The following is a 27,940-nucleotide window of genomic DNA, read 5'->3' on the forward strand; positions in this document are numbered from 1 at the left end:
CCGAGCTCAAATGAATTAGCAGATCTACACATGCAGGCAGTTCAGCTGCTAATTACAAAATCGAACTCCTCCTCTCAGGGAGGGATTCCCTCCTTTGAAGATGAACCCAACAGTGAAAAGCCAGGATGTTTTGTAAATACAGCTCCAGCATTTGAAACGGCGCCAGTGACTGGAATGTCTGGTTAACTTTTCAACACTTGCTAAATAGAAGTGTTGTAGTTTTCATTATTGCAATAGATTCTTGATTAAATCTGAGATGACTGATTCTGCATAATATGTACATTTTTTGAAAAAAATATGGGTTGTAGAACGCAGTAATCAAATTTAGATGAAAAATATAAAACATTTTGTCTGGAATAAAAAAAAAAAATTCATACTTACTTGCCTCAATTTTGAAGCTGAAGCAGAGAGTTAAAGCATATTGGCAGTTTATTGCAATATCAGCACATGTAACGCACTGATTAAACAAAAGATCCAGGTGAGTAAATATGAGGTTTTGTGGACTTTGCAACAGCCTGTAATTTGTAAGGGGAAAAAAATTATCTTACTGAATAAAACAAATCTCTCTTGTAAATTAGATTTTGGATCTTAATGAAGCAACCTGTATAAATAAAGGTAAAAAAAACAAAAAACAAATGAAGATATGTTATAGATTCTATGTAACTACGTATAGTTAGTAACAGCGTCAACTGTATTTGCAAAGGAATTTGACTACAGATTATTTAAAACATAATTTCTAAGATGTATCACCTTAATTAGTTTTCCCACTAATGGCTAGACCAGTGAGAGCCTGATTATGTACTCCCTATCTAAAAGTTGGATGGAAATTTAGTATGGTTATTAACCCATCTCAGTAACCCCAAAACTACATTAAGATTTGTAGCTTAAACAAGATAAAGTGTGGGAAAGGTCAATTGGTATGAATACTTTTTGTAATCCAGGTTCTCGTTGAATTACAAAAATACAGCAACTCAGTCGTGTTGAACAATAAATCTACATTTTAATGTATAAAAGGAACACGAAGGACATCATCTAAACAAATTAGTGCTTCAGTGTTTTTTTGTTGTTGCAGAAATAGTTTTTTTTATTAATATTAAGTCTGTAAATAAAGGCATTTTGACATAGTTAATTTTTTTTTACTTCAACTTTACTTTCTTCAAAGCTGCATACAAGCTGTACTAACTTTAGAAAGTATTAGAACAGCAGTAGAAGGGGTTACGACATCATGCTAAACAGTTTTTGTAACATAAGTAAGTTACTAAAACATATTGGATTCTTTGATGTTTCGCTGCTTTATGTGCTTTATTATTGGGGCGCTATCCCTTTAAGAAAGTGACAGCAACAAGCGGCGGAGTAACTGGTCAGGAACTGGTCAGGAACGGACGGGGCTGTGGAGGAATCCCAAAACTTTTCCAACTCAGTAAAGTTCTCTTTCTTCGCTGGTTCAACTCACTCGCAGCTTGTCACTGGACGGGTTAATAACCTCCGCGCTCCCTTGTCGTATCTGTGGACGATAAAGTAGATGCGAACGGCTGAGTCGAAACGAGAGGAAATCTTCTGGAATGATGCCCGAGCGACTGCATCCCTCCCTCCTCCAAAGTTCAGCTAAGGTGGCTAACGTTAGCTAGCACAGGAGCTGCTTGCTGAGCGCGATGCGAAACTTTTTTTATTCACCAAAACGATTCGGAGTAAGCTCAGTTGTTGTAGAAAAAGACGCGTGAGTATGAAAAAAAATGGTCTAAATGTGAAACCTTTCATCGTCAGCTTGCTATGATAGCCGGGGCCAGGGTGTAGTATCAGGCTAATCAGCTAGCTTCTTTTTTTTAATTTTTTTTATCAGAACCTGGTAAAGTGGCAAAGAGGAATAATAACGCGACACACCACTCTTTTATGAGGTCCGATCATGAAAGGATCGCAGCACGTATACGTTTCATTAAACTTAGTTTATGCTTTGACCTAACAGCAGCAGCATCTGGAAAACTTGAGGAGAGATGAGGGAGGAGATGTCCACCGAGATGACCACTGCATGGTGATTAAAACTGCAGTTATGTGCTGACTGCTGCCTGTTAAATCACTGACATTTCACTTTGGAAACTTTTTAAAGAAGTTGCTCTGAGTTCTGTGGATTTATCTGTGCAGCTACGCAAAAGCAGCCCAGTGCCACTCCTGTTTTTCTGCCAACAATTTTTTAGTTTTTCTGTGCCTATAATCACAACCCTAAACCTGTCTGTGGTGCACTTTGCAATTTGGATCCTACCTCCTTTTCGTCTGTTACACTATCTCGGATAAAGCTGAGTGTTTCAGGATGAAGGTGACAGTAACTTTTGGACAGACAGGCGTAGTTGTGCCCTGCAAGGATGGATGGACTGTTAGGGAGCTTATCCAGCAAGCCACCCAGAGATACAGGAAACTACTGGAGCAGGTAATTAATAGTACTTTTACTATTATATGATCTCCATTTCTGACAAATGTGATTCTTTGACTTGGGCCGGTATGAGATCACAATTGTATGATAGTATTGAGTATAAGTACTATGGTTTCCTCATGACTGTATTACTACACAATAGAGATGTGCCGATCAGGTTTTTTCGTACCGATACCGATCACCCATGAGGGCCGATCACCGATACCGATCACCGATACCGATCACATAATTATTATTATTATTATTTTTTAAATCATAAACACTACCATTTACATTATGTGGAAAAAGGAACCATAAATTCACCTTAATTTAGACAAAAACTTGTTTTTAATAACTTTTTCCAAGAAGAAAACAAACAGGCATTGTGCAAATTGTACTATCGGTAATACTATCTTTAGCAGACTGAAAACATATGAAGGCTCTGAAGAGGCTAAATAATGCAAAGAGCCAAAATAAAACCTCTTTTTTGGCAAAACATTGCCAAAAAAATTCAAGTATAAAACGTAACAGTCAAAGGCAAATACAGGATCAATTACAATAAACAATCCAGAGTTACTGAATGAAAACTTCCTGATAGCATGGCGGCTAGCTGATTACTGCTAGTTCTGATTGGCTGTTTCTGACTGAGCGGAGTAATTATGCAGAGCAGGGAGGAGATCGATTATTTTTTTAGAGATTATCTGTCTCATGTTAGGACAGCGAAAGTTTTAATACGTATGTAAAATGTATTTTTTAAGTTAGATGCTGCAGCTTTAAACAGAGGTTTGGTGTGAGAGTCACTACCAGGTGGAGCAGAAGCGGCGCTCCGTCTGTGAAATATTACTACCTGTAGCGTGTAGCAGCGGTTCGACAGCGAGAACAGAACCACATCGCAGCTCGAAGACTTAATTAATTTTACGGGTTATTTGTTTAGCTTTCTGACCGTCATGCTTATCCGGGTGAGTGTTTGTAGCTGTGCGCTGCTTTACCTGTTATCTGATCCTCCATATGTCTTTTTTACTGCAGTGAGCCTGGATGTAGCCAAACTCCGTCAAGTATGCCATTTTGACCTGCTTCAATTTTCCGCCGCAACACGCAAACGTCCCCATTCACTCAGTGCGTTATAGTTCCACATCGCTTAGGATTTGTTGCTGTGCGTTTGCGCAGTGTGAAGGAAAGAGGAGACCAGCTGCACAGGCAGGCTGCGAAATGAGAAGCAGGTGATCGGTTTGTTCGTGATCGGCGATCACCGATCATACACGTTTTCACGGAAATCGGCCGATTATGATTGGTGGCCGATGGATCCACACACCTCTACTACACAACATTTTAAAGCTGTAGTATAAATTTAATATGTTTTAAAAACATATTAATAGTGGCTGACACTCTTTTCATTTCTGAAACTTGACTGTCCAACCAGAACTATTTCCAAATCGTGAACTTCTGAATACACATTTTATTCAGTTGAATAGAGTGTTTGTATCTTGAAAATTTGTAGGTATTTGTAGGTGATGCGATTATTTATAATGAAAAAAACGTGAATGGAAAAAGTTTGCACTCACATTCAAAACAAGCACAACATTAAAAAATAACTGAACCTTTTTAACTACTTTGCAAAAGCATTATATGGTAGCATGTTAACAAAACAGTAAAGAGAAAACAAGAACACTAAACAAAGTTTGTATGGGACACCTTTCAAACAGTTCAGGCTTATGTGTGTATTTCTGAACACTCCCTTTTAATGGTGCCAGAAACAAATTTCTCTCCTGCTTGTACATGTTATAGCCTGCATGTCAAAAGCAGTAAACATTCAGCATAGGCAAAGCAAAACCACGGTTGTGAATTTTGTTGTCAGTGTGTGTTAATGCTGTAAAGGATTGTTTTGTATGATAGTTGTTCAGTTAGTTATCAGTCTCTTAAAAAAATCCCACTGCGGTAGACATCCACACCTGACACAGATTACTACGTACAGATTGCTAAAGCAAACAAAATGTGAAGTCTAGTTAAAAAAGAGAGAAGGGAAAAGAAAATATTGACACTGCAATTTTTTTGCGATATCACCATCGTGAATTTTTTAATAACATTCCAGCTGACTGTCAGTGTGCAGCAGCAGGTAAAAAGTAGGAAATCTTGTATTACTCTATTCAATAGAGTTAGAGGAAACTCAACTTATTAAATTTTAGTCGTAGAGTTAGGAAGACGGAAGAGTTTATGAGTTTTAAAATGATATGTTCTCAAATTGTTGGTATGCGTCTTCGGTGTTTAAAAGGCAGCAGCTGTGTTAGCAACTTTGCCAAGGGTACCAGATGGATCAGTGTGTTTGTGAAAATGAACAAAACCATGAACAATTTTTGCTTTTTCTTTCTGATGGTCAGACTTTTCAGCCTTCAGCTAGACAGATTATTCATTACTTTATTATTTTGTAATAATATGCAAAAATTTATATGAAGAATGACAGAAGAAAACTAAGATCAGTTTTTATGAAAAAGTACTTTCATAACATAAGAAAATCATCCAAAAGCTCTTTCATTTTTATATCATTAAAGAACCATAAGATTTTCAGAGCCCTAAGTCTTGGGAAATTAGACAAAGCCACGGAGGTCCGGTTCTCCATAACTGCTGTATAAAAAATTAAAAGCGTATCTGATATGAATCGGGATGGCCCAGACAGGAGCAGACACGAGTCATTTCCAATTTAGTTGTGAGTGTAAAATGCAAATGACTCCGTCTTGTGATTCCTTTATGACTGCTGTTGATTCCCTGCACTGCTCTCAGGGCAGGAACCCCGTGACCTCCATCAGACAACCAAATCATCTCAGTGACTTGCTTCATATTGGGTCCATTATTCAAAAAGCACAGCAGCCTTATGGATAGATAGGCTCAGTTTTGATTGAAGGAGAGATGTGTCGAAGCAGTGTGTGTATGTGGGAAACTTTGGCTGGAGAGATGCCCTCATTTTCCTCTTTTTTTGTGCTCTCTGCACCTTTTTTGCCTTTTAATCTGCTATCCATATACCACCCTCTCAGCCCACACAGCTCTCATTTATCATTCTTATCTTTCACACCAGTACATCTCTTCTCCACCTTCCACAGTGCCGTGCACACGCAGCTAAAAGCTTTGTTTCCCCTTCAGGTAAACTGTGCTTCCTCTTTGTGCACTTCCCCTTTAATGAAATGACTCAGTTCCATATAGAAATAGGAAGGCTTTCTTTTTTACATCTGCAAACCAACTAGTTTTGCAAACCGATAACAAATGGAAGGAGATTTGTGTAGCTCATATTTGCTTTCTATAAGCTCACAAAGTGTTAACGATTAGTCATTATTGATTACTGAACCTGTCACGGCATTAAACATCCTGTGACAAGAGCTTTTTTGTAGTGTACAGTGTGTGTGCCCTTCAAACTTTGCAAGGGAGGGTGCTAATGAAAACATGTTGTACATTTTCATTAGCACGTACACCACGTGCTAATGAAAACATGGTGTACTTGGTTGTACTTTTACATCGTATAATTAGTAGTCAAGTCAAGTTTATTTGTATAACACATTTTTACCAAAACAGTGTTTTCAGAGTCAAAATGATCAAGCAAATATACTTCAAATATGTTGATCTATGTTCCAGTTACTCAGTAGAGGCAACTCTAAATAGGTGGGGTTTTAGCCTTGACTTATAGGAACTGAGAGTTTCGGTTATTTTGCAGTTTTCCAGAAGTTCTTTCCAGATTTGTGGTGCATAGAAGGTGATGCTGCTTCTCCATGTTCGGTTCTGGTTCTGGGGACACAGAATAAACTGAAACCAGATAACCAGAGTGGTTTGAAAGATAGACACAATAACAGCAGGTCTTTAATGTATTGTGGTGCTAACCCATTAAGTAACTTATAAACTAACAACTGTATTTTACAGGGTACCAGTGTAGGGACTTTAAAATTGAGATGATGTGCTCCATCTTCTTAGTTTTAGTGAGAAAGCAAGCAGCAGGGCTTTGGATCGGCTGCAACTATCTGATTGAAGTTTTAGCATATCTGTAAAGACATTGCTGCAGTAGTCAATGCAACTAAAGATGAGTTTATCTAGATCTTGGTGGGACATTAGTCATTTCAGCCTAAAAATGTTCCTCAGGTGATAGAAGACCAACTTCGTGACTATTTATGTGGCTCTGGAAGTTCAGGTCTGAGTCCATCATTCCGCCACTCTAGCTAATGTACATACTGGTGTGAACGAGGATCCATATGGTAGTTAAAAGTCCTAAATTTGATATTTAAATGTTGCTTTTCAAAAAGTCTTTACTTTATATTTTCCTTATGATGTTATCATTTACATTTATTAACAAATAAGTTATACTTTTTTTTCATTCATTTGTGCATGTTATTGGTTTATGGCTTTCAAGTATTTGCAGGAATACTTTGAATACTGGAGGCCCATTGTAAGTGAAGCAACTAACTAATGTTTTATTATGAAGGTTTAAAAAGTTCTTCCTACTAAAACCTGCAGAGTGTAGCAAATTAGTTACAAATCTACCTGTTAACTTTGTAAATTTCAAATGAAACACAGAGGACACTGTTTTGTTATCTCTAAATTAGTTTAAATGAAACTGAAAAACAAACGGGCACACACTGTGTTGTGCTGGACTTTGTCGGATTTGACTTAATTAAGCACATTTTAGATCTTAATGTTCACTGAGAGACAAGGTGAAAGCTGCATGTGTTTTCTGTACCCCTCTGTTCCATTGATCAAATCTTTAAACACATTGTTTTCCACGTGTGTCAAAGAAATTATTTGGCCCGGATTTGCACCGTGAGTGAATTTGAGCTTGCTGTTCTCTTTGTTCTTTTCTCCATCTTCCCTCCTTCCATTGTAAGTCTCTCAGTTAATCCTCTTCCTGCAAGTCCTAACATTATTATGCTTTTCCTCCTCATATTTTTGATTAATTTTAAGATAAATATTCATATTTTTTGACATAAAGTTTTTCTCTGCCTCTCCTTTCACAACCTTTTGGCTATCGACTCCTACACGTCTTTCTCCTCCCTCTCTTGTTGGACTCCTTGGGAATTTAGTTTTTCTCAATTGCTTCATCACATCCGTCTTTACTATGTCTTTCTTTGTGTTTCGTCTCCATGTATTTTTCCCCATGTGCTCCCCACCCCCTTCCTGTTCATGTCACTCAGTCATTTTTCGGCAACGCTAATCGGTTGTAGCTGTATAATTATTGCTGTTAATGTGTTTCAGGATTAGAAAGCTGGGGTGTCTGTGTTGTAAAGCCGTCCAGTCTCCCTAATCTTCCTTCACAGTCCTCGCCAAATCACATTTTAAAATTCTCACTGAGGGAGCTTGCTTTCTGTCTGTCTTCCTCAGTCTTCCCTCCCCCCATATTCCTAATGCTACTTAGTGAGTTCAGTGTTGTATTAAAACCATTTTTATTATCTTGCACATTCTTGCATGTGCATCACTGTTAAATTGACACTCTTAGGCTCATTTATGAGCTCTTTTGTTAAGAGTTCTCAGAACGGTTAAAGAGAAGCCATTGCTTAACAGAGGAAAGCAAAAATGTAGTTAAGTGGTATGAAAAGTGCGTGGTTCCTTGAAAATGAGCTGTGAAATGAGTATAGGAGAACATTTATTTAGTTGCTATTTTGTTTTATTGAGCTTTTAGGAATGTCTTGGTCTTCAAACTCTAGGCTACACATCATGTATAATAATGTGAATAAATATATCAAGCACGCCTTGTGAATATTTGAAAGTTATTTTAAGAGTATAGAGACGTTAAAGTATTATAAATAAAAAAAGAAGAAGAAAATATTCAATGTTCAGTTTTATGTAATGAAAAAGGAAAATTTTTGGTGAGGCATAAATCTGGACACCTCCACTTTTATGTCCACTCAAAATTGCATCATTTGCATATAGGCATATCATATTACTTGCACATGATTAAAACATAATTACTCTGCATATAAAGGGGGTTTGTCCAGTTTAAACCTCAGACACTTAGCTTGGTGGAATCCTTCACCGCTAAAAGGGAGAATGAACACAATTGTATTCTCTAATCATATGATTGTAGCATCTTATGATTCTGGTTAGCAATGAAAAGAAGTCAGTAAAATTTAACGAGCCACACAGTGGTACAGAACATAACGGAATATTCAAAATAACTGTCAAAATGGCTGTCTAAGCAAGTTTACCTTTGATGACAAACTGCAAAATCCTAAAATAAGTCTTAGACATTTCTAATGGGACCCACAACAGGCTTTTGTCTAAATAGATCAATAACATTATTTAATATATTTCATCAATTCAGTAGTGATTAAAATAATATGGCATAATGGAAATTGTATTTTATTATTTTATTTGAAGAAGTGATTGCTGTTGCTCCTGAAAATTGTTACTGAAAATGGTCCACCAATCTGAAGGACAGTATTTCTCCAAATGTAGGCTTTTTCAGCTTACACTTGGTTTGATCTGGAAAATGTATTCATTTCATGAAAGTAATAATGTTGGATATCCCCAGTTTTGCTTCTCTTACTTGCACTTTAAATAATTGAAGATTTTTCATAACCCTAATGTTTCCAGCACAAATCTAAATAAATTTGAATTGCATGTCTTGGATTGGAATTATAAGATGCAGTCACAATAAAATAAACAATACATTGATTTTAGGTGCTTTTAAATCTTGTTTCACACTAAAGGGTGCACAACCTTAAACTAATATTTATGAAACTCCTTCAGTTTTACATGACTGGACCAACTTTTTGCACTGCTGCTGGTCGGCTAAATAAAATCGGGTGCATCCTTTTTGGCCGCATCACATTTGAAGTACTCATGATTCAATTAATTTTGATTTGAAAACTTCTCATCCGAAGTACAACAGCCCTGAGCATGATGCACTATATTTCACTGTGGGCTTGATGTTCTGTTGTTCTAGTGATTTTCTTGTGCCAAAAATACTTGTAGGTATTGGGGCTTTAAACTTATGTAGCTCTTTTTACAGAGGCTAAATTCACCAAACAACAACCAGAAAATACTGTGAGGGCCTAATACTGCAGTAATATGTTCATAGTAGTCTGTACACTCTTATAAGGCAACAATAGCATTCTTACATTTATCAGTCAACTCAGTTCAGCTTGACCTGTAATTATATGATTTATTTCCAAGAAACAGCTCGGGAACCAGAGCTATCAGACTTGATTTATGAATGCGGATTTGTTGTGGGAGAGTGTGTGTCTGTATTGAGAAAAATACTAATATTTTTCAAACGGTAATATTCAAAGAGGTCACTGTGGTGAAATCAATAAGTCTTTCAAATAGGTAGCAATCTTGGATAGCATAGAGAAGAAGAGGCGCCAGAAAGGGAGGAAGGAGAGAGAAGAAACAAGCGGAGGCTGTTTTCACGGGGAGTCACCAGGAAGTTATTACAATGTTGACGGACTTTCTTAATTGACTGACGAAACAGCAGAGTGTGTTCCTGGGGGTTTTCGAATGTGAACATACTGATTATTTTTGAATGTTACAGTTTTCCTAAGTTTTAATTAAAAAAAGGAAGTTCTGAAAATTTGTGAAAACAGTACCTACTGTGTCTAGTTCAGTTGTGATTAGGTGGGAAATGAAACCAGTCGATCGTTACTTTGTTGATCTGTTTATAACTTGAAGTATTACTGAATGTGGTTTGTTGTAAAAGACCACACTTCAGTAAAACTGTATGCAGCAACACTGGCTTTTGTATTTACAGACAAAATAAACTTTGGGTAATTTATCAATAGGCTGATCTACTCGAAATCAATGTTTTTTAATAGGTATAACATAAGTACTTTTCCTACATTGTTTTTGTTTGATCACATTACAAACAAAAAATAAATACACTACATGTGTTGCACCTTCACACTTTTAATTTTAGAATTAGAGAACTCTTACTTAATTTATCTATAGAGGTATAGTACATGCATTCATACCGAAGTTTTACGTTTCAAACATCACAGATGAAGTTGGATAAAGAAAGTCACCTGCGATCAATATTCTAATTTTTTACAAGCCATGACAGAAAATGAACACTTTAATCTGCTATCTAGGACACTCCACACCAAATTAATGCAATAGTATCATGCCGAAGTTTAAGGACCAGTCTGTTTTTTTTAGGAAGCAGGCCACAGAGTTTAGGTTTTCGGTAAAATGGTGGCAGTGGAGTGAGAAATATCAGAAGCTCACTTGATGTTTTTGTTAAAATTAATTTTCTATACTTAAAATAAGACATACTTTTTGTTGAATAAATACCATTCAATATGCTACCAGGATTCCACCAGAATTACTAACCGAATGGTACTTGTTTGTTAACCAACACCAGCTAGTGGTCAGCAGTGTCAAGATGTTAACTCCAGACAGCCTAATTATTTTGTAATTTTTCAAAGAGGAAGTTGTTCTGTTTTGCCTTTAGTTTGCATGAAGTCAAATCTAAACTATTTGAAACACTTTTTATGTTGTTTAATTTTATAACAAGGTTACCTGGCACTTGTGTACCATAGTCCTGCACTATAGCGGAAAGAGGCTTACCTCCACTAATTTTAACATGCAACCAAACAATCCATCTGCTTTATCAGCTGACTCTGTTGCTTGGCAACATTCCGATATCCATATTGGTTTTATTGAGATGACGCATCCAATTGTCATCCATTTATTTCTTTATAATTATCTGTTGTGTGATAACTTTGATGAATGTACTTAAGAATTTCTTACGCCTGGCTGAAATCACACGCAAAAAATCTAAATATTACGATGAAAATTACCCTTGACAAAAACTGCTCATACTTGCATGTTTTTCAAACATCAAAACATACTTTGATCAGTATATTTTATTGATTTGTTGAATTGTAAGGAAAAACCTCAAAAAAACGGCATGACCAAAACCATGCAATTTAAAATGTGTGTACTTTATGTTTTGCCGTGGCTTTATTGTCCTTTAAAATGCTATGAAAATGGGTAAAGAATGAGTTACTAAACATCAAGAATCCTTTTAAAAACATCTTTTTGCCGAAAGAAGTTTGCTTGGAAGGCAGGTAAGCAATAATTCCACTAGGTTTGATAGCAATGAAGAAGACATCTGAAAGAACAAGCTCATAAAGTTGTAAAACATTCTGGCTCCTTTCAGGTCACAGGCAATTATATTTGAGAATGAGGGAGAGAAGGGGAGGAGACGCGTGCCCGATTTTCTTCAGAAATACCGCAGGAATGTGTTGAATTCCTCATTCTGTTCTGTGCTGTTGACTTAGGTAAAGAGCAGTGCTTTAATGTTCTCTTAAGTCAACCTACCACCAACCTTTCTGTACACGATGGGACGTGGTAGCTTGCAATCAGCCGTCACACTGAGCTTTCTGACTATGTAGGAAATCCGATTCATGGAGACAGTGTGGGCAAGCTGTTCAAAAAGACGAATTCTAAATGTAAAATTCCAAACTGTACTTTAAAGTACAAAATTTCTAACTTCTCAACTTTTAGCTCTGTGCCTTTCCTACTTTAACAAGAGGTCCGAAGGGGCGGCTGATGACCTAAAAACAGTTGCAGGTCACCAAAGGAATGAGGGTGTTGGTGTAATGCAAATAACTTCTGCCACAACATTTTTCACTGCTTCATGGAGATAAAACATGAAGCACTAACCCTCTAAAAGCGGGTTAGTGCCTGCAAAACTCAGCTTTAGTACACATAAAAGTGAACTTTCCTTTTAACTTTATGTTGCTAGATGTTAGAGCTAATTAAGTTTTGTGGTTGATCAATATACAAAGAACAATAAACACATACAGTATTTGCCGTAGTGTTTAGTCTACCTGCAAAATAGATCAATTGGTTTGTATTATTAAAGCAACAAAGAAAAGTTACGCTCCTCTAAAGTTTTTTTCTCTCTTTGTATAAAGAACTATTGTCTAGACATTCAATATGTAATCATTGTTAAAAACCACACAGGTCGCACAGAATTGTTACAGAAAAGTGCACAACCTTCTCTTGTCACTTCTTCTTTTGGAGAATAAAAATAATTTTATGTTTAGCATGTCTTTTTGTCAAAGGATAGTCAAGAGGAATATGTAGATTTTGTAAGCACCGTTTGATGTTGATGCTGGATTGAGAATGTGAAGTTATGTAATGTTGCCAATGCAGTTGTGTCAGTGTCAAAGTGCGGCTTCTCTAAAATTAAAAACCTGAACATATGCCAGGTACTATCAGTTGACAGTGTTGATGATGTGTAAACTGGCTTGGTGTCAAACCTCACAGCAGCACGCTGCAGTTCATTTGGAAAAGAAAGCAGGAATTACGAAGAGCTAAGTAAACCCATGTTCAAGCAGTGTAAAACAAAAATTGGAGAAATGCTTTGATTTTCAGTGGTAAAAAATGCAGTTGGAGTGGACAGAGATTATGTTTAACTTGTGAGAGTACTTTATTGCAAGTTACGTGCAATGTGATACACCAATACAGTATAGATTTATATGCGTTTTTACATTTTGTCACTTTACAACAACTAACTTAAATGAATTTAGTTCTATTTAGTTTCCCCTTTTTATTGTGCTTTTGCAAGTAAATTCTGTTTCTCTGGATGAGCTGTATACATGGTATGTGTGGTAAATGTATGGTGTGTTTTCTAAACCAACAAATAAGTACTGCATCATTGCGAAGAGAAAAGAAATTTTCTAATTATCTTACAAATGAAAAAAGGTGTGCATTCACCCCCTTTTTGTCAGTAGAACTACCTTTTAATATGATTACATCTGAAAGTGTTTTGCAAGATAGCTGAGCCTTAGTCAGAAGTTAAGTATACAAATCTGTGCTTTGATTGGACCATTCTAATATAAGCCAGTGCATTGAAGCTGATTTTTTAGGGATGTTGTCCTCTTGGAATAAAAACTTCTGCTCCATGTTTTCTCCATCTTGATTTTATTCCAAGACACCTCTGTATTTTGCTCAATTCATATTCCCATCAGCTCTAATCAGAAACCCTCACAGCATGTTGCTACCACCACTGTGTTCTACAATGGGAATGATGTGTTTGTGGATCATGTGCAGTTTCACTTTTCCAGCACAGATTTTTTAAGCTTTGCTTTGCTTAGCAAGGTAGCTTACATTAGAACACTTTCAAAAATGCAATAAGACCAAATATTTTCCCTTTTATGGCAATTACAACGTAATATAGACAGTGTGTCATCTTTTGATTAGATATAAAAAAGCTGATATTTCCAACGTTTTTAAGACATGTACGACATGTATCTGCCAGAACAAATATGTCATAATTGTAACACTCTCAGTTTTGTGTCTGTGGGCTCAAATGAAATTAGTTCTGCAAAATAAGATCCAGTTAAGTTTGCGTTCTGTGTGGATTGGCCTTTGGAGGCATGTACAGGAACACAGAGTGGCTCCTCTGTTCCTTGCACCTGACCCTGAAAGAAAGATTTAATGAAGCAGCTCCCTGTAATATTTTGATGGATACCTTTCTGTAGGCTGTGTGCGGCTTTTAGGATGTGGGTGTGTGTATGCGCTCGTGTTGTTGTTGTCTCAATATGTTGTTCGACAACTAGCTCTGTGTAGTCAGCTGTCCAGTACAGTGTCGGTGTCATTAATCACAGACCCAACACAGCAGAGAAAAGGGGGTTAGGAGGGAAAGAGAATGGGCCAGGCGAGAGTCGTAATCTGTACAAGGCACCTAGAGAAAGATGTGGAAGATGTGTGGAGGCTGGAAACAAAGGGAACCGAGGGGAGGTCGGTCAAGAAGAGAAGGCTGTTGAAGCTTGCAGGCAGTAGATAAGGTTGTTTGTGGATGGTTTGAGTTTGGCTATATTCTTTTTTTTTTTTGGAAGGAGACAAATGATGTTTTCAAGAGCTGACAGTTTCTTTTTACCTCAGTGAAATATTTGTGACGTGCTTCCAGAGATATAGGGCAGTAGCTCTCTCTTTCACTGTACGCCGACATGTTTACACTGACCACTTGACAGCGTGGAGATATTATGCATTAATGTCTCCACCAAAAGAAAAACCTGTGTTTTTGCTAACCTGTATTATTTAATTTGAAATTAGTTATTTATACGCACCTATTCATAGTTTCTCAGGTTCAGCTGTTTGCAAATTTTTCAGGGCAATGTAACTCCATATCATGGAAAACTTACCTAATCAAATATTTTTTTTGAGGATTTATCTAAAATATTTGAAAGAAAATGCAACTTGGGGAGCTGAAATACCTATGATAATGGTACTTGACATGCTATTGGCTGACATTTACAAAACAGCCAATCCAAAAGCACCATTCGGTTTCCTTGCCGCTGATTGACTGTTTCCCAATAATAGAGATAAGACTGCAGATCTTATCATCTTTGGTAGTGCTAAGATGGTTTCTACTGTACATTTTAATGTATATTAAGGTTTATTTAATCTTTGAGCAATTGAGATAGGCAGTTATAAGCATTTTTAATTTACATTTTTAATTACTCAGTGATCCTCATCATTTCTCATCTAAGCTATTTCCGAGTTTAATGATTCTTTCAGTTTAATGTTAATTAGTCCAGTACTTCTGGACTTTTTAGCGACTTCTAGACAGTTCTGGTCCACTAGCCTGACAAATGCCATAGTTCTACTGTAATATAGAAATAAATTGGAAATTGCACATTCGCAACAGTTCTTAATAGCAGTTTCAATGTGTCTTAATGTCAATTGTTAAGGAGCAATGTTTGTGTAGTTTTTTTTTATGTAAAAATTTGACTCGATTAACAATGATACAAAGATTAAAAGGGCAAACAGCCAGATGGATGAGTTGTTTAAGCACATTTAACCTTTCTTCACAAACAACTTTTCTCAAGAACAGTGGAAAGGACCAAAATTTGTGAACTTTGACTATAAACTGACACCAATGACGGTACACCAGGATAAAGGTAGCTGGTGGCTATTTACACTTTCTTCATTTGACCTCTGTAGTTGAAACTGACAAATATATGGGACTTTATGGGAGAACTAATGAGATTTTAGAAATAGCTGAAACTCAAAGGCTAAATAAATGACAAAATAATATTTCAGTTATTATCTAACAGCAGATCAATTGTTTGCAGCTTGTTGATTTTCAGTTGTGTTCTGTATCTCAGGAGGGAGATTTTGTCATTCGAACCCATCATGTTGAGTACTGTGACGGGGGTATACTGGACCCTGATGACATCCTCAGTGATTTGGTCGAGGACAAAGACAAGGTAAGAAAGCTGTAAGGCAAAATGTGTACATTGTGTGAATTATTCTTCTTAAGGAAGGAATTTTAACATCCAAATGATCTAAAGGCTCCTTAGTAATTATTAATGTAAATTTACAATTTCCATAATTTCTTGAAATCTTGAAAGGTAAGAAATTTTATATAATTATCATATGGGTCTGTAAATGTTTTGAAAAGAAAATGGGTATGGAAAAGTATTGCCTTTCCCAGATTATATATATTTTTTACTTTTGGTTTTCATTTATGTTTCTGATTGTCTGTTTAGATCTTATTTTATTTTGTTCCTCATATTAATTCAGTGATCCTCATCATTTCTCATCTAAGCTATTTCTCGAGTTTAGGGATTTTTTTCAGTTTAATGTTAATGTCTATTTCAGGTTGTATCCCTTCCCCTCAACCTGGCATTCTGCTCTCCTTCCAGCTGCATCTATTCACTTGTGATTAGCTCTTCTTGTCCTTTTGTCATTCCCACATCTTCCACTCCTATTATTCCACCTTATTTTCTTTTGCTCTAGTTGTTTCTCTTCCGATTTTCCGATTTACTAAAGACTGGACATTATATGGCATTCTGGTTTGACACTTGCACTTAGATTCTACCATTGCCCCATAAACATGACATATAGTCAACATAATATCCATCCATCCATTTTCTTACACCCTTGTCCCTTAGTGGGGTCGGGAGTGGTGCCAGTGCCTATCTCCAGCTAACGTTCCGAGCGAGAGGCGGGGTTCACCCTGGACAGGTCGCCAGTCTGTCGTAGGGCAAAACAGAGACACACAGGACAAACAACCATGCACACACACACTCACACCTAGGGACAATCTAGACAGACCAATTAACCTAACAGTCATGTTTTTGGACTGTGGGAGGAAACCGGAGTACCCGGAGAAACCGGAGAACCCACGCATGCACAGGGAGAACATGCAAACTCCATGCAGAAAGATCGGGGCTGGGAATTGAACCCAGAACCTTCTTTCTGCAAGGCAACAGCTCTACCAACTGCGCCACTGTGCAGCCCTCAACATAATGTACGTCTGAATATTCAAAAATAAGTTGCCTTTTGCTTTTTACCATTCTAGCCATCAAAACATCTGTTTTGCCACCCTTTTTCCATCCATTTTTCCTCCCCATTTCAAGTTTTCACATATTGCACATTTCAACTCAGACCACTCTTAAAATAGCTGTCATAAATTAATTGTGAACTTTAACATTTGCATCAAAAATGTGCCAAAAACTGCCTGAGAAATCTGAGCCTATATAAACATGGGCTTTTGAAATGAAATTGTGGAGGAACTCTTTAGATGGTCCATTTCCCCCCCCAAAAAACTGATGGTTCACTCAAAACAGGCTTACATGGCTAAGCTGTTCATACGGTCTACACAGTTCCAGAAAAACCTGCATTAATCTTTGAATATTTTATACGTCTGATTTGTCTGTATAATACATTTAATGCCTACCTATTAAGTAGTCACTGAGACAGCTTAATACACTGTGAAGAAGGAAAAGTGTGTGCAGCTATCAGTATATTTTGTGTGTTGGACTTTAAATGTATGCATGTTCACACTCCAGTTTATTGAGCTGCTATAGCCCACAAGCTATTCCCTCGGATAGAATATTGCTTCTCTAGCAAAATTCAAAGGTAAAGGTTTTAACTTGCCTTCAGCAGAAGGGAATACCATTACCATTTACTTGAGGCAAACCAAATCCATATATATATATATTTTTTTTCCTAATTCCCCCTCTAGGAATGCGTCAGTTTTTTTTCTTAACTCTTCGGAAAAGTCTATTTTTGAGAGCTCTGTCATAGAGTATGGTATAATGTGATAAACAACCTGGATGAAAGACTTTCTGGCTTAGGACATCAAATGAATCTCACTGTATGGCTCTTCAAATTAAACAGAGTCAACACGTTTTAATGAGCTTGGTTCCTATGGTGAACTGAATTTTTCATTTAGGTCACTTCTTAAAAAAAGCCAAGGAACCTGCTGGCTAGAAAGTGTAGTGCACAACATATCTTCTTTGTGTCCTTGCCTCACACTGTATGCCTTTAGGGGGGTCTAAATTCAGTTGAATATATGGGAATTTTCCTGCACTAATTAATATCAAAGTTGCTAAAGTTGTGATTTTTTTCTGTCCTTAAGCACCTTTAAGCACAGAAGCCTTCTCTTTCTTGTTAACCATGAGTCAGGCTTCTTTTCTTTCCTTAATTCAACAACGGTCTTTATCTATGAAGTTTTAAAGAGCAAAATATTTCACCATTATCTGAGCTGGGAGTGTATGTATTACAAAAACTTATTGCCATGGTTTTAAGGGTAATGTGGAATAGTTTGAACTCGCGCTGATGCAAGATTTCACTTGTGCTTTGCTTTAATTTGTAATGCTTTATTATCCAGAGGTGTCTTAAGCTCCACTTTTGATGAAACTGTGCAGCTTACAGGAGGGATGGGCAAATGTTTTTTTTCCACAAACAGCTGTGACTCTTGAGATCTGGACCATTTGCTTTTGTTTAAAGTGTATAATTGTTTCTTGTTTTTTTTCCTCTGAATTAAAAGCGTTTCTTTGTAATTTATTATGTTTGTGTTACTTGCTTTTACAGTTCTGCAGGTTGGTGTTGTAAATGAGAAGTAGTTTGCTATCGTCTCACCTGGTCAGATAAGGTCAAACGATATAATAAAATCTTGTGCACAGATTTGATTTATATTTCTGTAACGAGCAACGCGATACATGTAAATGGACTGGTGTATTGTAGATACATATTGTATCTTCAACATTTACTTACACCACTAAGATAAAAGATGTTAAGAAGAAAAGTGATTTCACCCCCCCCACCCTTTTTTTAACATCAGCATATTTAAACTGGGACATTGAAGAGAAAAAAAAAATTGTTTCAGTACATGAATTTATTGAAAATAAAATCCGACAATAAGAAATGCATTTTTGTTTAAACTCACTGGTGACTCAAAATTGTTTTCATGGTGTTGATACTTTGTACAGCCTCCTTTTTTTTAAAGCATAAAACTTAGACAATTGCGATAACCGTTCAAAAGAACCAATGATGGCCCATTTTCAGTTCTCTGAGTATTTTTATTTCAAAGATTTCTTTTTTATTTAAAATGCCCGTTTATTTCAAAGTTCATGACAAGACTCCCAAATTCATTAGAAAAGGCACAGACCCACAGCATCACAGATCCTCCACTGTACTTAACAATGGGGACTTTCTTTGTGTGGTTGCTAGATAAATTTGAGCCCTCTTCCAGCCTCATTTCTCACAGTTCTAGTTATTTTAAAAGTCCAAGTTATGTTTCTGTGTCTAGACATGAGCAAAGGCTATTTATAATAATCTAATGGCCACATATTTACATAACATGAAAGGTTATTTAGCTTTTTTACTTTGAAAGACTAAGAGAAATGGGGCTTTGTTTGATTTTATATTTAAATTTCATTGACCAAGTTTGAAATAAGTAACTAAAAGTAACTTTTTTTTATTGAACTTTTAGGGTTGCTAATAATTGTGACACCAATTATTTTCATAATATTTTTCTGCTTTCGTTAAAGGTTCTTCAAATGTTTTTTTTGTGTGTGTAGTAATGCTGTTGTAGTAAAAAGTGAATTTGATTTATTGTTGTTTTAGTGCATACCAATAAGTGTGTTTGGTGCTGTAGCCTGACAAATGGTGTAAGAGGAGAAAGACTTATTTTGATCGATTGTATGAATTATGGGAGCATCTGGAAGTCTCTCCTCCCAAAAGGCAGTACATCTTCATACGTTGTGTACACCTGACATAATATTGTTGTGATATATTTCTAGATGATTAGAAAGTTGCAATAGGCAACTTGCATCAACTCCAGTTGTACGGTTTTGAGAGATGATTTAAATAGATGAGCCTTGAAGAAGCCAAGTACTGATTTTTTTTTGAAGAATTAAAAAAATGAGAAGGTATAATTAAAAAATCCCATAAATTCACATTTTTGAAGGATAGCTTTATGCTAACTGCCTACTCTTTTAATCATGTCCAGAAAGAATCATACAGAGTATATATATATATATATATATATATACACGCACACTGGGGAGAATCAAATATAGCACGTCAAACCTAAAAAAAAAAAACAACACATCGAAATGCTTGGATCAAATGATGAGTAGCAAACTAATTCCTGAAAAACACACATAAGCAAGGCTGATACACTGACACAAACCAGAAAAATGCACAAAATGACACCCGACAGTGCACATTCCTGAGCACCAGAGATTGCATATAAAATGAAAGTGAAATATTCATTGAATTCTGAAGCCAGGCTCTCGTAGTATTACTGAGCTGAAATGAATAAATGGTTCCTAATCCCAGATGAGTGTTTTACTGTTGGCAGTCTGCCTGGCTTTGGATTTATGATCATACGAAAAACAGAGGAGAGCTGAAGTCTGCCAAAGTCATGGGTCAAAATGCAGTTTAAATAAAATCAATGGTATCAGATATGTATTGATAACGTGGTAAATAAATCAAGGTAAAAAGAAAGTAACCCCTCTTTCTATGAAAAGGATTTAATACTCTTAAAACCAAAATAACTTTTACCAGATTTTTAAATCTGAACCTTGAGTGTGTGACATAAATAATCGTTTAATCATGTCGTTATTTATCAAGTAAAACCAAAACCATAGGGGGACATTGACTATAAAACTATTTGCACCCTTCCTGCTTTGATATGTCTTAGGAGGACAGACGGCACCGAGGTACCACTAATCAAGTGCACTTGATTATGAAATGAAATGAAATCACATTAGACTTTTGATCCCTTCTAGGATTCTCAAAGTTGTTTGATCAGTTATTTGAAGTTTAATTTATCATCATCTTGTCTGGAAGTCTGCTGATCTGGAGCACAATGCCAATTGAAGACCACAGTGATAGTTAATTTTGTTGTCCATCAATCTGGGTAGAGCTACAAGGCCATTTCAAAACAAATTGAAGTTTACCTGCATCCCTTGTCCAACACACTTGGACCAAATAACTTAACTGCTCAGCATACAGTGAACATATCAGTATCAGTGTCAGTATCACTTTATTATTGTCCCCTTAGGGAAATTTTCCTTGCAACAAGGTGGGAGAAAAGGAGTAGGGTTATGGTGGTTTGTGATTATGGCTTGCTTAACAGATGCAGAACCTTGGCACCTTCCAGTCATTGCATCAACCATGAACTCCCTGGTACCCCAAAGTTCTCCAGAGGAAAATGTGCAACCATCTGTCAACTTAAGCTTGGGTGAAGGCAAGACAATTTTGTCTGTGCCTCTTTGTTGTAGGGAAGAGTAAAACAGCTGACCTCCAAGCGATCTCTCTTTTGCACTTCAAATTATCGGAACAAATAGTGTCTGGGCCGATGTAAAAATCTGCACCTCTCTGATATATTAAGTTTTCCTTAATTCATTACATGGCCAACTCGATAACGATTGCACATGCGATGTTAGTGCCTCACTATTTGTTGCAGACCATGATCCTTTTATTTATTTTTTTTACATTTTTTTAAAGATTTTTTTAGGCTCTACTGACCTTTGTTTTACAGTAAATAGACAGAAAATGGGTAGGAGGGATGGGAAAAAACATGCAGTAAATAGCAGATACTGGGAATCGAACCCAGGACAACCACATCAGGGACTGTAGCCTCTGTACATCATGCCCACACACTACAAACTTTAGCCACCCAGTGACCCGATGCATGAGATCCTAAAACTGCCATGTACAGACTCGAACACAAATACAGCATTTTCTCAAATATCCACTTTGGTCTGAGTTTTCAAAAGTAATCATTTTTAGTGATGTAAGGCAGAGTTTTTGTGTGGATGAAAGGTTAAAAGGCCAAACAATTGTTTTGTTTTCCCAGATATTTGGCTGTGTGTGCCACGTTTTTGTTTCTGCTTTAATGGATAGTTGATGATCGCTTCTGCGCACATAACTTTAGATTTAAGCAAGTTGAGATCTTGGTAAGCTACAGATGTCCAGATATGTAAAACCCTAAAACGGAAAGAATATTGACTTTCTTTTTACCAAGGTTATACCAAGTTTCTTATATTTTTCTTAGTATGTTTTACATGTTTGCTTTTAGATCACCATACGTTGACACTCCCCTCCAATACACACACTCCCACTAACCCCTTTTTTCTCCAGTACCTTAATAAGTTGCACAATTTTCAAAGCCCACTCAGAGCTTTATGTCACAGAAACTGAGAAGTAAGCAGAAAATTTTGATTTCCATCGGCATTTTTTATTTATGTTGATGGAAGTGTATTTCCTAATGCATTTATTTAATCTCATCTGCATCTAGAATTTGACTTGCTGCAACCACGGCTTGTTTGAAAGGTTAACAGTATTTTAGAAGTTGTTGAGAAACATTGTTAGGTTTATAAATTATGGTCAGGGGTCTTGAAACATAGTCTTGATCAGGATCAGTCAACATTAGGTTTAGTGAACAAATAGAATTAAAGATCAAAGTACATCATTATGTATTCACAATGAGAACCACACCTTCACCCTGCTTAGCTGCCATCGTTACTATTAAGACATCAATTTTTAGCCTACAGTCATTTTCCACCACAAACAAAAAGGAAAAATCTTAAAACTTACCAAAAATATTAGAAAGACATACAGTTCAAACCAGAAAATTACATATTCTTTTTAAAAACTAAAACTTTTTGTAGTACAATCCAGATGCCCGAAACTGCCACTTTGTCTGTTAAAACAGTATATACCTTTATAAGCACTACATGTGTCCAACCATTATCTCTTTCAGGAGAGAGATGGATTTTATGAACATGTTTTGGTAAAAAATGCACAAATGTGCTCATCAAACTCAGAACTACAGCAAAAGACCTTGTAAAGAGGCTGACTGAAGCTGGTAAGATAATTACATGATACACAGTTAAACTAGTGCTGTTGCATCATGGGCTATAGGATCACTTAATAAGGAAGAATCCATTACACCAAAAGCATTGTAAAAGCCCAGATTACACTTTGTAAGTAGACTCAGGAACAACATTTTGTGATTTGCAAATACATGTCCAATGGCCTAAATATAGTACAATGGCAGCTTTTATATTTGGAGGAAAAAGGAGAAAGCTTTTTAAAGCTTGAGAACATTATCCTGTTTGGGAAGTGGGGGGTGGCGGCATCATGTTCTATAGACGTTTTGCTGTGAGAAAAGACTTGTGCCCTGCAAAATTTCACGGAACCGTTGAGAAACTTGTTGAATTATATCATACATCATTAAGTTTGAAATGCAATTATCAAATCCTAACAATACGTATGTAAATCTCTGAATTGGTAAAAAATAAAATAAAATCTACAAATCATTTTACCCATCATTCCTGCATTTAGCAAATATAAATAATTAATGCAATCCTTACTGATCTAAAGCTGGTCTGATTTTATGTCAGATAGTGAGGAAAAAAGGCTCCATTTTTTTGTTCTATGTTTTTATAATGCAAGTAAAAATCTGGTTTACAGTTTGAGGGTTATGATTTACACAAAGTATAGTAGTTTTAAAAGACATTCTGTGTTACATGTTAGCTTTAAGCATAGATGGATAGTCCTTGTCGATGTAATTTATCTTTGAGGCAAGAACCTTGCAAAATATAACTTACAATTTGGCTAATGGCTGATATTTCAAGTGCTAAAGAAAGACAAGGTTTATTGTTCCTTTACCCTTCTCAAGGACTACCGGTTACACCCAGCCACATTCACATGAAGAATTCAATGACATCTTACACATTTAACTACCACAGCACGGAAAATGTCAGAATGCATAAAAGACTGCAATGAAAATGATAAAAATCACTTGTATAGTACATTTGCAGATGGTTTTCATGGTTTTACACCCTTTGAAGCACTAAGAAGAGTTAATATTGCTCAAACCTTATCTAAATGTTTTTGCATGGTACACAGAAATACTTTCATAGCCACGTTATAATACTAATATAAACTAACCACTTACCTAATGCTTATTTTGTGGTTTTACATCACCCATGTGCCCACATTGAAGATACAATCAAAATAGTCCCATTGTCAATAAATTATTTAATGTATGAGAATAAGTGATCTTCTCTTTACAAGACTGAGATTACTTAACAATGACCTCAAGTGTACAAAACTACACATCATAGATTGTATTTCACTGTTGATGCACTAATAACTTGTGTTTAAATAAAATAATTGGAATTATAATTTATTTATAAAAATTGGTGGTGGTAGTCAGACGGCTTGGAGCTGCTTTGCTTAAGGCCATTAAGGCCAATTAGACTTTGTTTATGCAACAGGACAATAGTCCAAAGGAAAACAGCAAGGCACTTCTGAATGACTTAAAAATGATGTTTAGGAGAGGCTGAGTTTAAAGTTTGGATTTAAAATCAATTTAAATACTGTAGTATGACCTTAAACACACTGTTCATGCACAAAATCCCTTCAGTGTGGCTAAAGTCATAAATCGGTGACAAATTAAGACATTTGTCACTGATGATGTTAAAGACACATTGCCATTTATATCAAACTCTCCAATTAAGCAGGCTGCAAGTTACACAAGCTATAAACAGCCTTTGTTAAACTCAGCTAAACTCTTCATGAACACCTACTGGAAAACTTTTAATACCTCCACCCACCCCATAAGAAATAAATAAATTGAAAAAGATATACACGTTTTTAGGCTTGATGGTTCAGACAACTATGTGAGATGCTTGATGTGCCCTAACACAAAATTTAACTGCTATTTGAAAGAGGGAAACCATTAATGTTGAGCCCTGCTTGGTATCCAATAGCTGGACTTATGGTCCGTAGTAGGTCTCTGGTGGCAAATGAAAATTTAATGAGGCGGGAGGAGGTTTATTTCAGCTGTGGGGTAAAGAAAAAACAAAACAAAACCTTGTTTTTAATAATATTGCTTGACATTTTGCTACAATGTCATTTCATACTTAGCCTTAAGAAATCCTCATAGCCTCTTTTTTTGCAGCATAATACTATGGGGCTCTTTTTAATATTGAGAAAAAAAAGTTAGACACTAAACATTGTATTGCTGTTGCTTCTGCAGTTCCTTGTACTCTATACCTTTGTTTGATGGCCAGTAAGAACGTTTTATTCCTCAATAACTTGCTGAGGTCTAAAAGACGTTTTAATATCTCTAAACTTCATTGTGAATGAAATTGGCCTAACAAGTTGATCAGTAATTTCTGCAGAGCAATCTAGGCCATTTCTTTCAGAGCCACTCCACAAAAGACCTTAAATTCAAGCATTCATTATTCTTGTATATCCCCGTGCACACACAGTGTGATATCCACCAAATGAAACCAGTGCGATCTGTGAAAGCAATAAGCAGCAATGCTTTCTTTAGTAGAAGGTCAATATTATTCTCGCCAGTTGGCCACTTCACGGGAAAGGCTGAGGGGTCAAAGGTGACTATAATACGGTTATGTGTGTGTGTCTGAGCGAGAAAGGAGAAAGTAAAGCAAGAGATGTTATCCTTCCTGCTCATTCACTTAACCTTTGTGACCTGATTTCTCACTTGGAAAGGAAAATATATCTGAACCAAGTTGCCCTCAAAGATCTATTGATAAGTAGGCTTAAGAAATGACACAAAAACAGCAAGAAGAGTTTAACTGGACTAGCGGTCCAGTTAAATTTCAAGAGTTTTAGAACTGAAAGTATCTGTGGGTGAAGAAATGTAACTTTGAAAAAAACTGATTTTTCTCTTTAAATAAAATGTACATATGCTTTTATTTGATCAGTTATCTAATTTAGTACATGTAAATACAGACTTGTTTGAAATGACTATTCAGCATCTTTAATAATTAGTACAATCTAACACATCCTGAAATCAACATAGGATGTAAATGTTGATCCAGTAATATTTCTAGAAAACATTATTTTGAACCTTTTTGCTTGACTGATTGAGCCTTGGGTCAAACCTATACAGCACATATACAGTCCAATTCAAGGAAGATCAGTTTTTGAAATGGTGCCATTTCACAGTAAATGTCTCTAAAAGCACTTTACAGTACAAAAATAACCAATTTGCATTGAATTATATAGATCACTCCAAATTACGTTTAAAGCACTCCAAACCATTCCAGTGTAATTTATTGGTATAGTCAGATGATATTATATCATGTCATTGACTTTGAAGTAATTTGTCATCCTGAGCATGCTTGTGATTAAAGATTAGAAAAAAATACTTTTAACGTGAGGAAGCCCCCATCAAAACCAGGCTTAATAACAGTAGCAATTGACTGTTATAAAAAAAATACTTAGAAGTACTGATCCAGGACAATGTTTTATGGTAATAAACACATATATTGTATTCATCAAAAGCACACCTAGCATATATCTATTAGAGATGTGCCAATCAGGTTTTTTCTTGCCGATTCCGATTCCGATCACCCATGAGGGCCGATCACCGATACCGATCACATAATCATTATTTTTTTAATCATAAGCACTACCGGTTACATTATGTGGAAAAAAGAACCATGAATTCACCTTAATTTAGACAAAAACGTGTTTTTAATAACTTTAACAGACTGAAAACATATGAAGGCTCTGAAGAGGCTAAATAATGCAAAAAGTCAAAATAAAATCTCTCAACATTTAAAAAAGATTCAATTATAAAACTTAACATTCAAAGGCAAATACAGGATCCGTTACAATAAACAATCCTGAGTTACTGAATGAAACCTTCCTGATAGCATGGTGGTCTGCGCTGTGCGCTGCTTTACCTGCTATCTGATCGCTCCATATGTCTTTTTTACTGGAGTGAGCCTCGATGTAGCCAAACTCCGTCAAGTAAGTCATTGTTTTTATGCCATATTAGATTCATCGTGTTGCATTTTGACCTGCTTCATCCCACGTGCTTCAGAGAGGTATGAAACAACTGAAAAAAAATTCAGTTAGTAACATTTATTAGAACACTAATATGATTGTTAAGTCTAACTTGGAATTCCTACACAAATAATAGGATTTGCTGGAACTAAGTCTGGACTTATAATGTTTTTATGAAATGCCGAACGACTCAGAATCCACCTACACAAATCATGGCTTCTCAGTATTTCACATGGCGCGTCTTTCTAATCCCTTTCTAGTCTCATTGTTTTGATCTTGGTCATGGTTCAATTAATGTTGACACATCAACCAGCGGTACACACACAAATGCACACACACACATCAAATGTGGTAAGAGCCTAATCATTAACTGCCTCAGAACCCAGTAAAATACTGACTGACTATCTGATGTCTATTGTCTTCATTATCTTGTCACGCCAGAACAAGCAGCTATGAATAATAACATTACAAGCACATCATCTTTACTTATCAATGCTTTGACTTTAATTTTTTGTGTGTGGTTTAACTTGCTGTTGCTCGAGCTCTTGCTCCTTGTGAAATTGTGAAGTTTATATCGGTGTGGGCATGAAGAGAGCGGAAAGGGAGGATTACCGACGTTATAGCCCTTCCAGGGTCGTAATTGTCTCATTTGTAATGGCTTGTCCTTGTTTTGCAAACTGAGATAAATTAATTTGGAGAAGGAAAGAATTATAAAGGTATGAAGGAGAACCAAAGGGTATCAAAAATATGAAACAAAACCCACCGACGTTTCTGGGTTTCTTGTTGTTGGGGAATGTTTCTGGATTGCAGTGGGAAACATAGGTTCATATTCATAAGTGAATACCCGATGTGATAAATGGTTCACTAAACATTTAAATGTTTGAAGACAGAAAACAAGTTAAGTCAAAATGATCTTAAATGACAATTGTCTAAGATATTTCAATCGAGCTTCACATTAACAGTGGTGACGGGAATCAATCTGTATTTAATGATTAGTTTGGCCAAATTACTTCTTCAAATGTAGTTATTTGTGCATGTGTGAGTCCAAATAACTTCCACATGATCATTTTTCAGTCATGATTACTAAATAGATTTTTTTAAAGGTCCTAATTGGTTCATTTGTGTGAAGAATTACTCCATCTACCCATTGTAGTATTAATGTGTGCACATGCTATTAGTTACAAAGGCATTCTGTGGACTGAAAGACGGATATAAATTATAAACTTGTTCAGAGCATCTGTTGGCAGCAACAGCTGGTGTGTTTTCCTTTTCCACTAATGGCTATAGTTTTCATTTTCATGGTGGTGGTAAACTTTACAAAAGAGGTAATGGGCACAGAAGTGAGTGAGGAAAATGGCTGGCTATTAACAGGGAACATGACCTGAATAATTTCCTCATTATCACAGATTTAAATATTTGCTTAAAAAAATCACAGGGACCTCAAATTATTTTTATCCTTAAAATAAGTTGGATAAAAAT

General features: G+C 36.1%; 1 protein-coding gene across 3 annotated transcripts in view; it reads left to right on the plus strand.

Moving 5' to 3' along the window:
* Positions 1 to 1,230: 1,230 nt before the first annotated feature.
* LOC103460460 (partitioning defective 3 homolog B-like) overlaps positions 1,231 to 27,940 on the plus strand; it is a 213,536-nt gene continuing 186,826 nt past the window's right edge. For all 3 annotated transcript variants that reach the window (XM_008402636.3, XM_008402652.3, XM_008402642.3), the window contains exons 1-2: positions 1,231 to 2,422; positions 15,493 to 15,594. In XM_008402636.3, the coding sequence (XP_008400858.2) occupies positions 2,306 to 2,422; positions 15,493 to 15,594 (219 nt within the window). In that variant the 5' untranslated portion in view covers positions 1,231 to 2,305. The remainder of the gene's footprint in view (positions 2,423 to 15,492; positions 15,595 to 27,940) is intronic.

Source organism: Poecilia reticulata, chromosome 2 (genome assembly GCF_904066995.2).
Source record: "Poecilia reticulata chromosome 2, P_reticulata-male-v2, whole genome shotgun sequence".
In the NCBI taxonomy this organism is placed as follows: domain Eukaryota; kingdom Metazoa; phylum Chordata; class Actinopteri; order Cyprinodontiformes; family Poeciliidae; genus Poecilia; species Poecilia reticulata.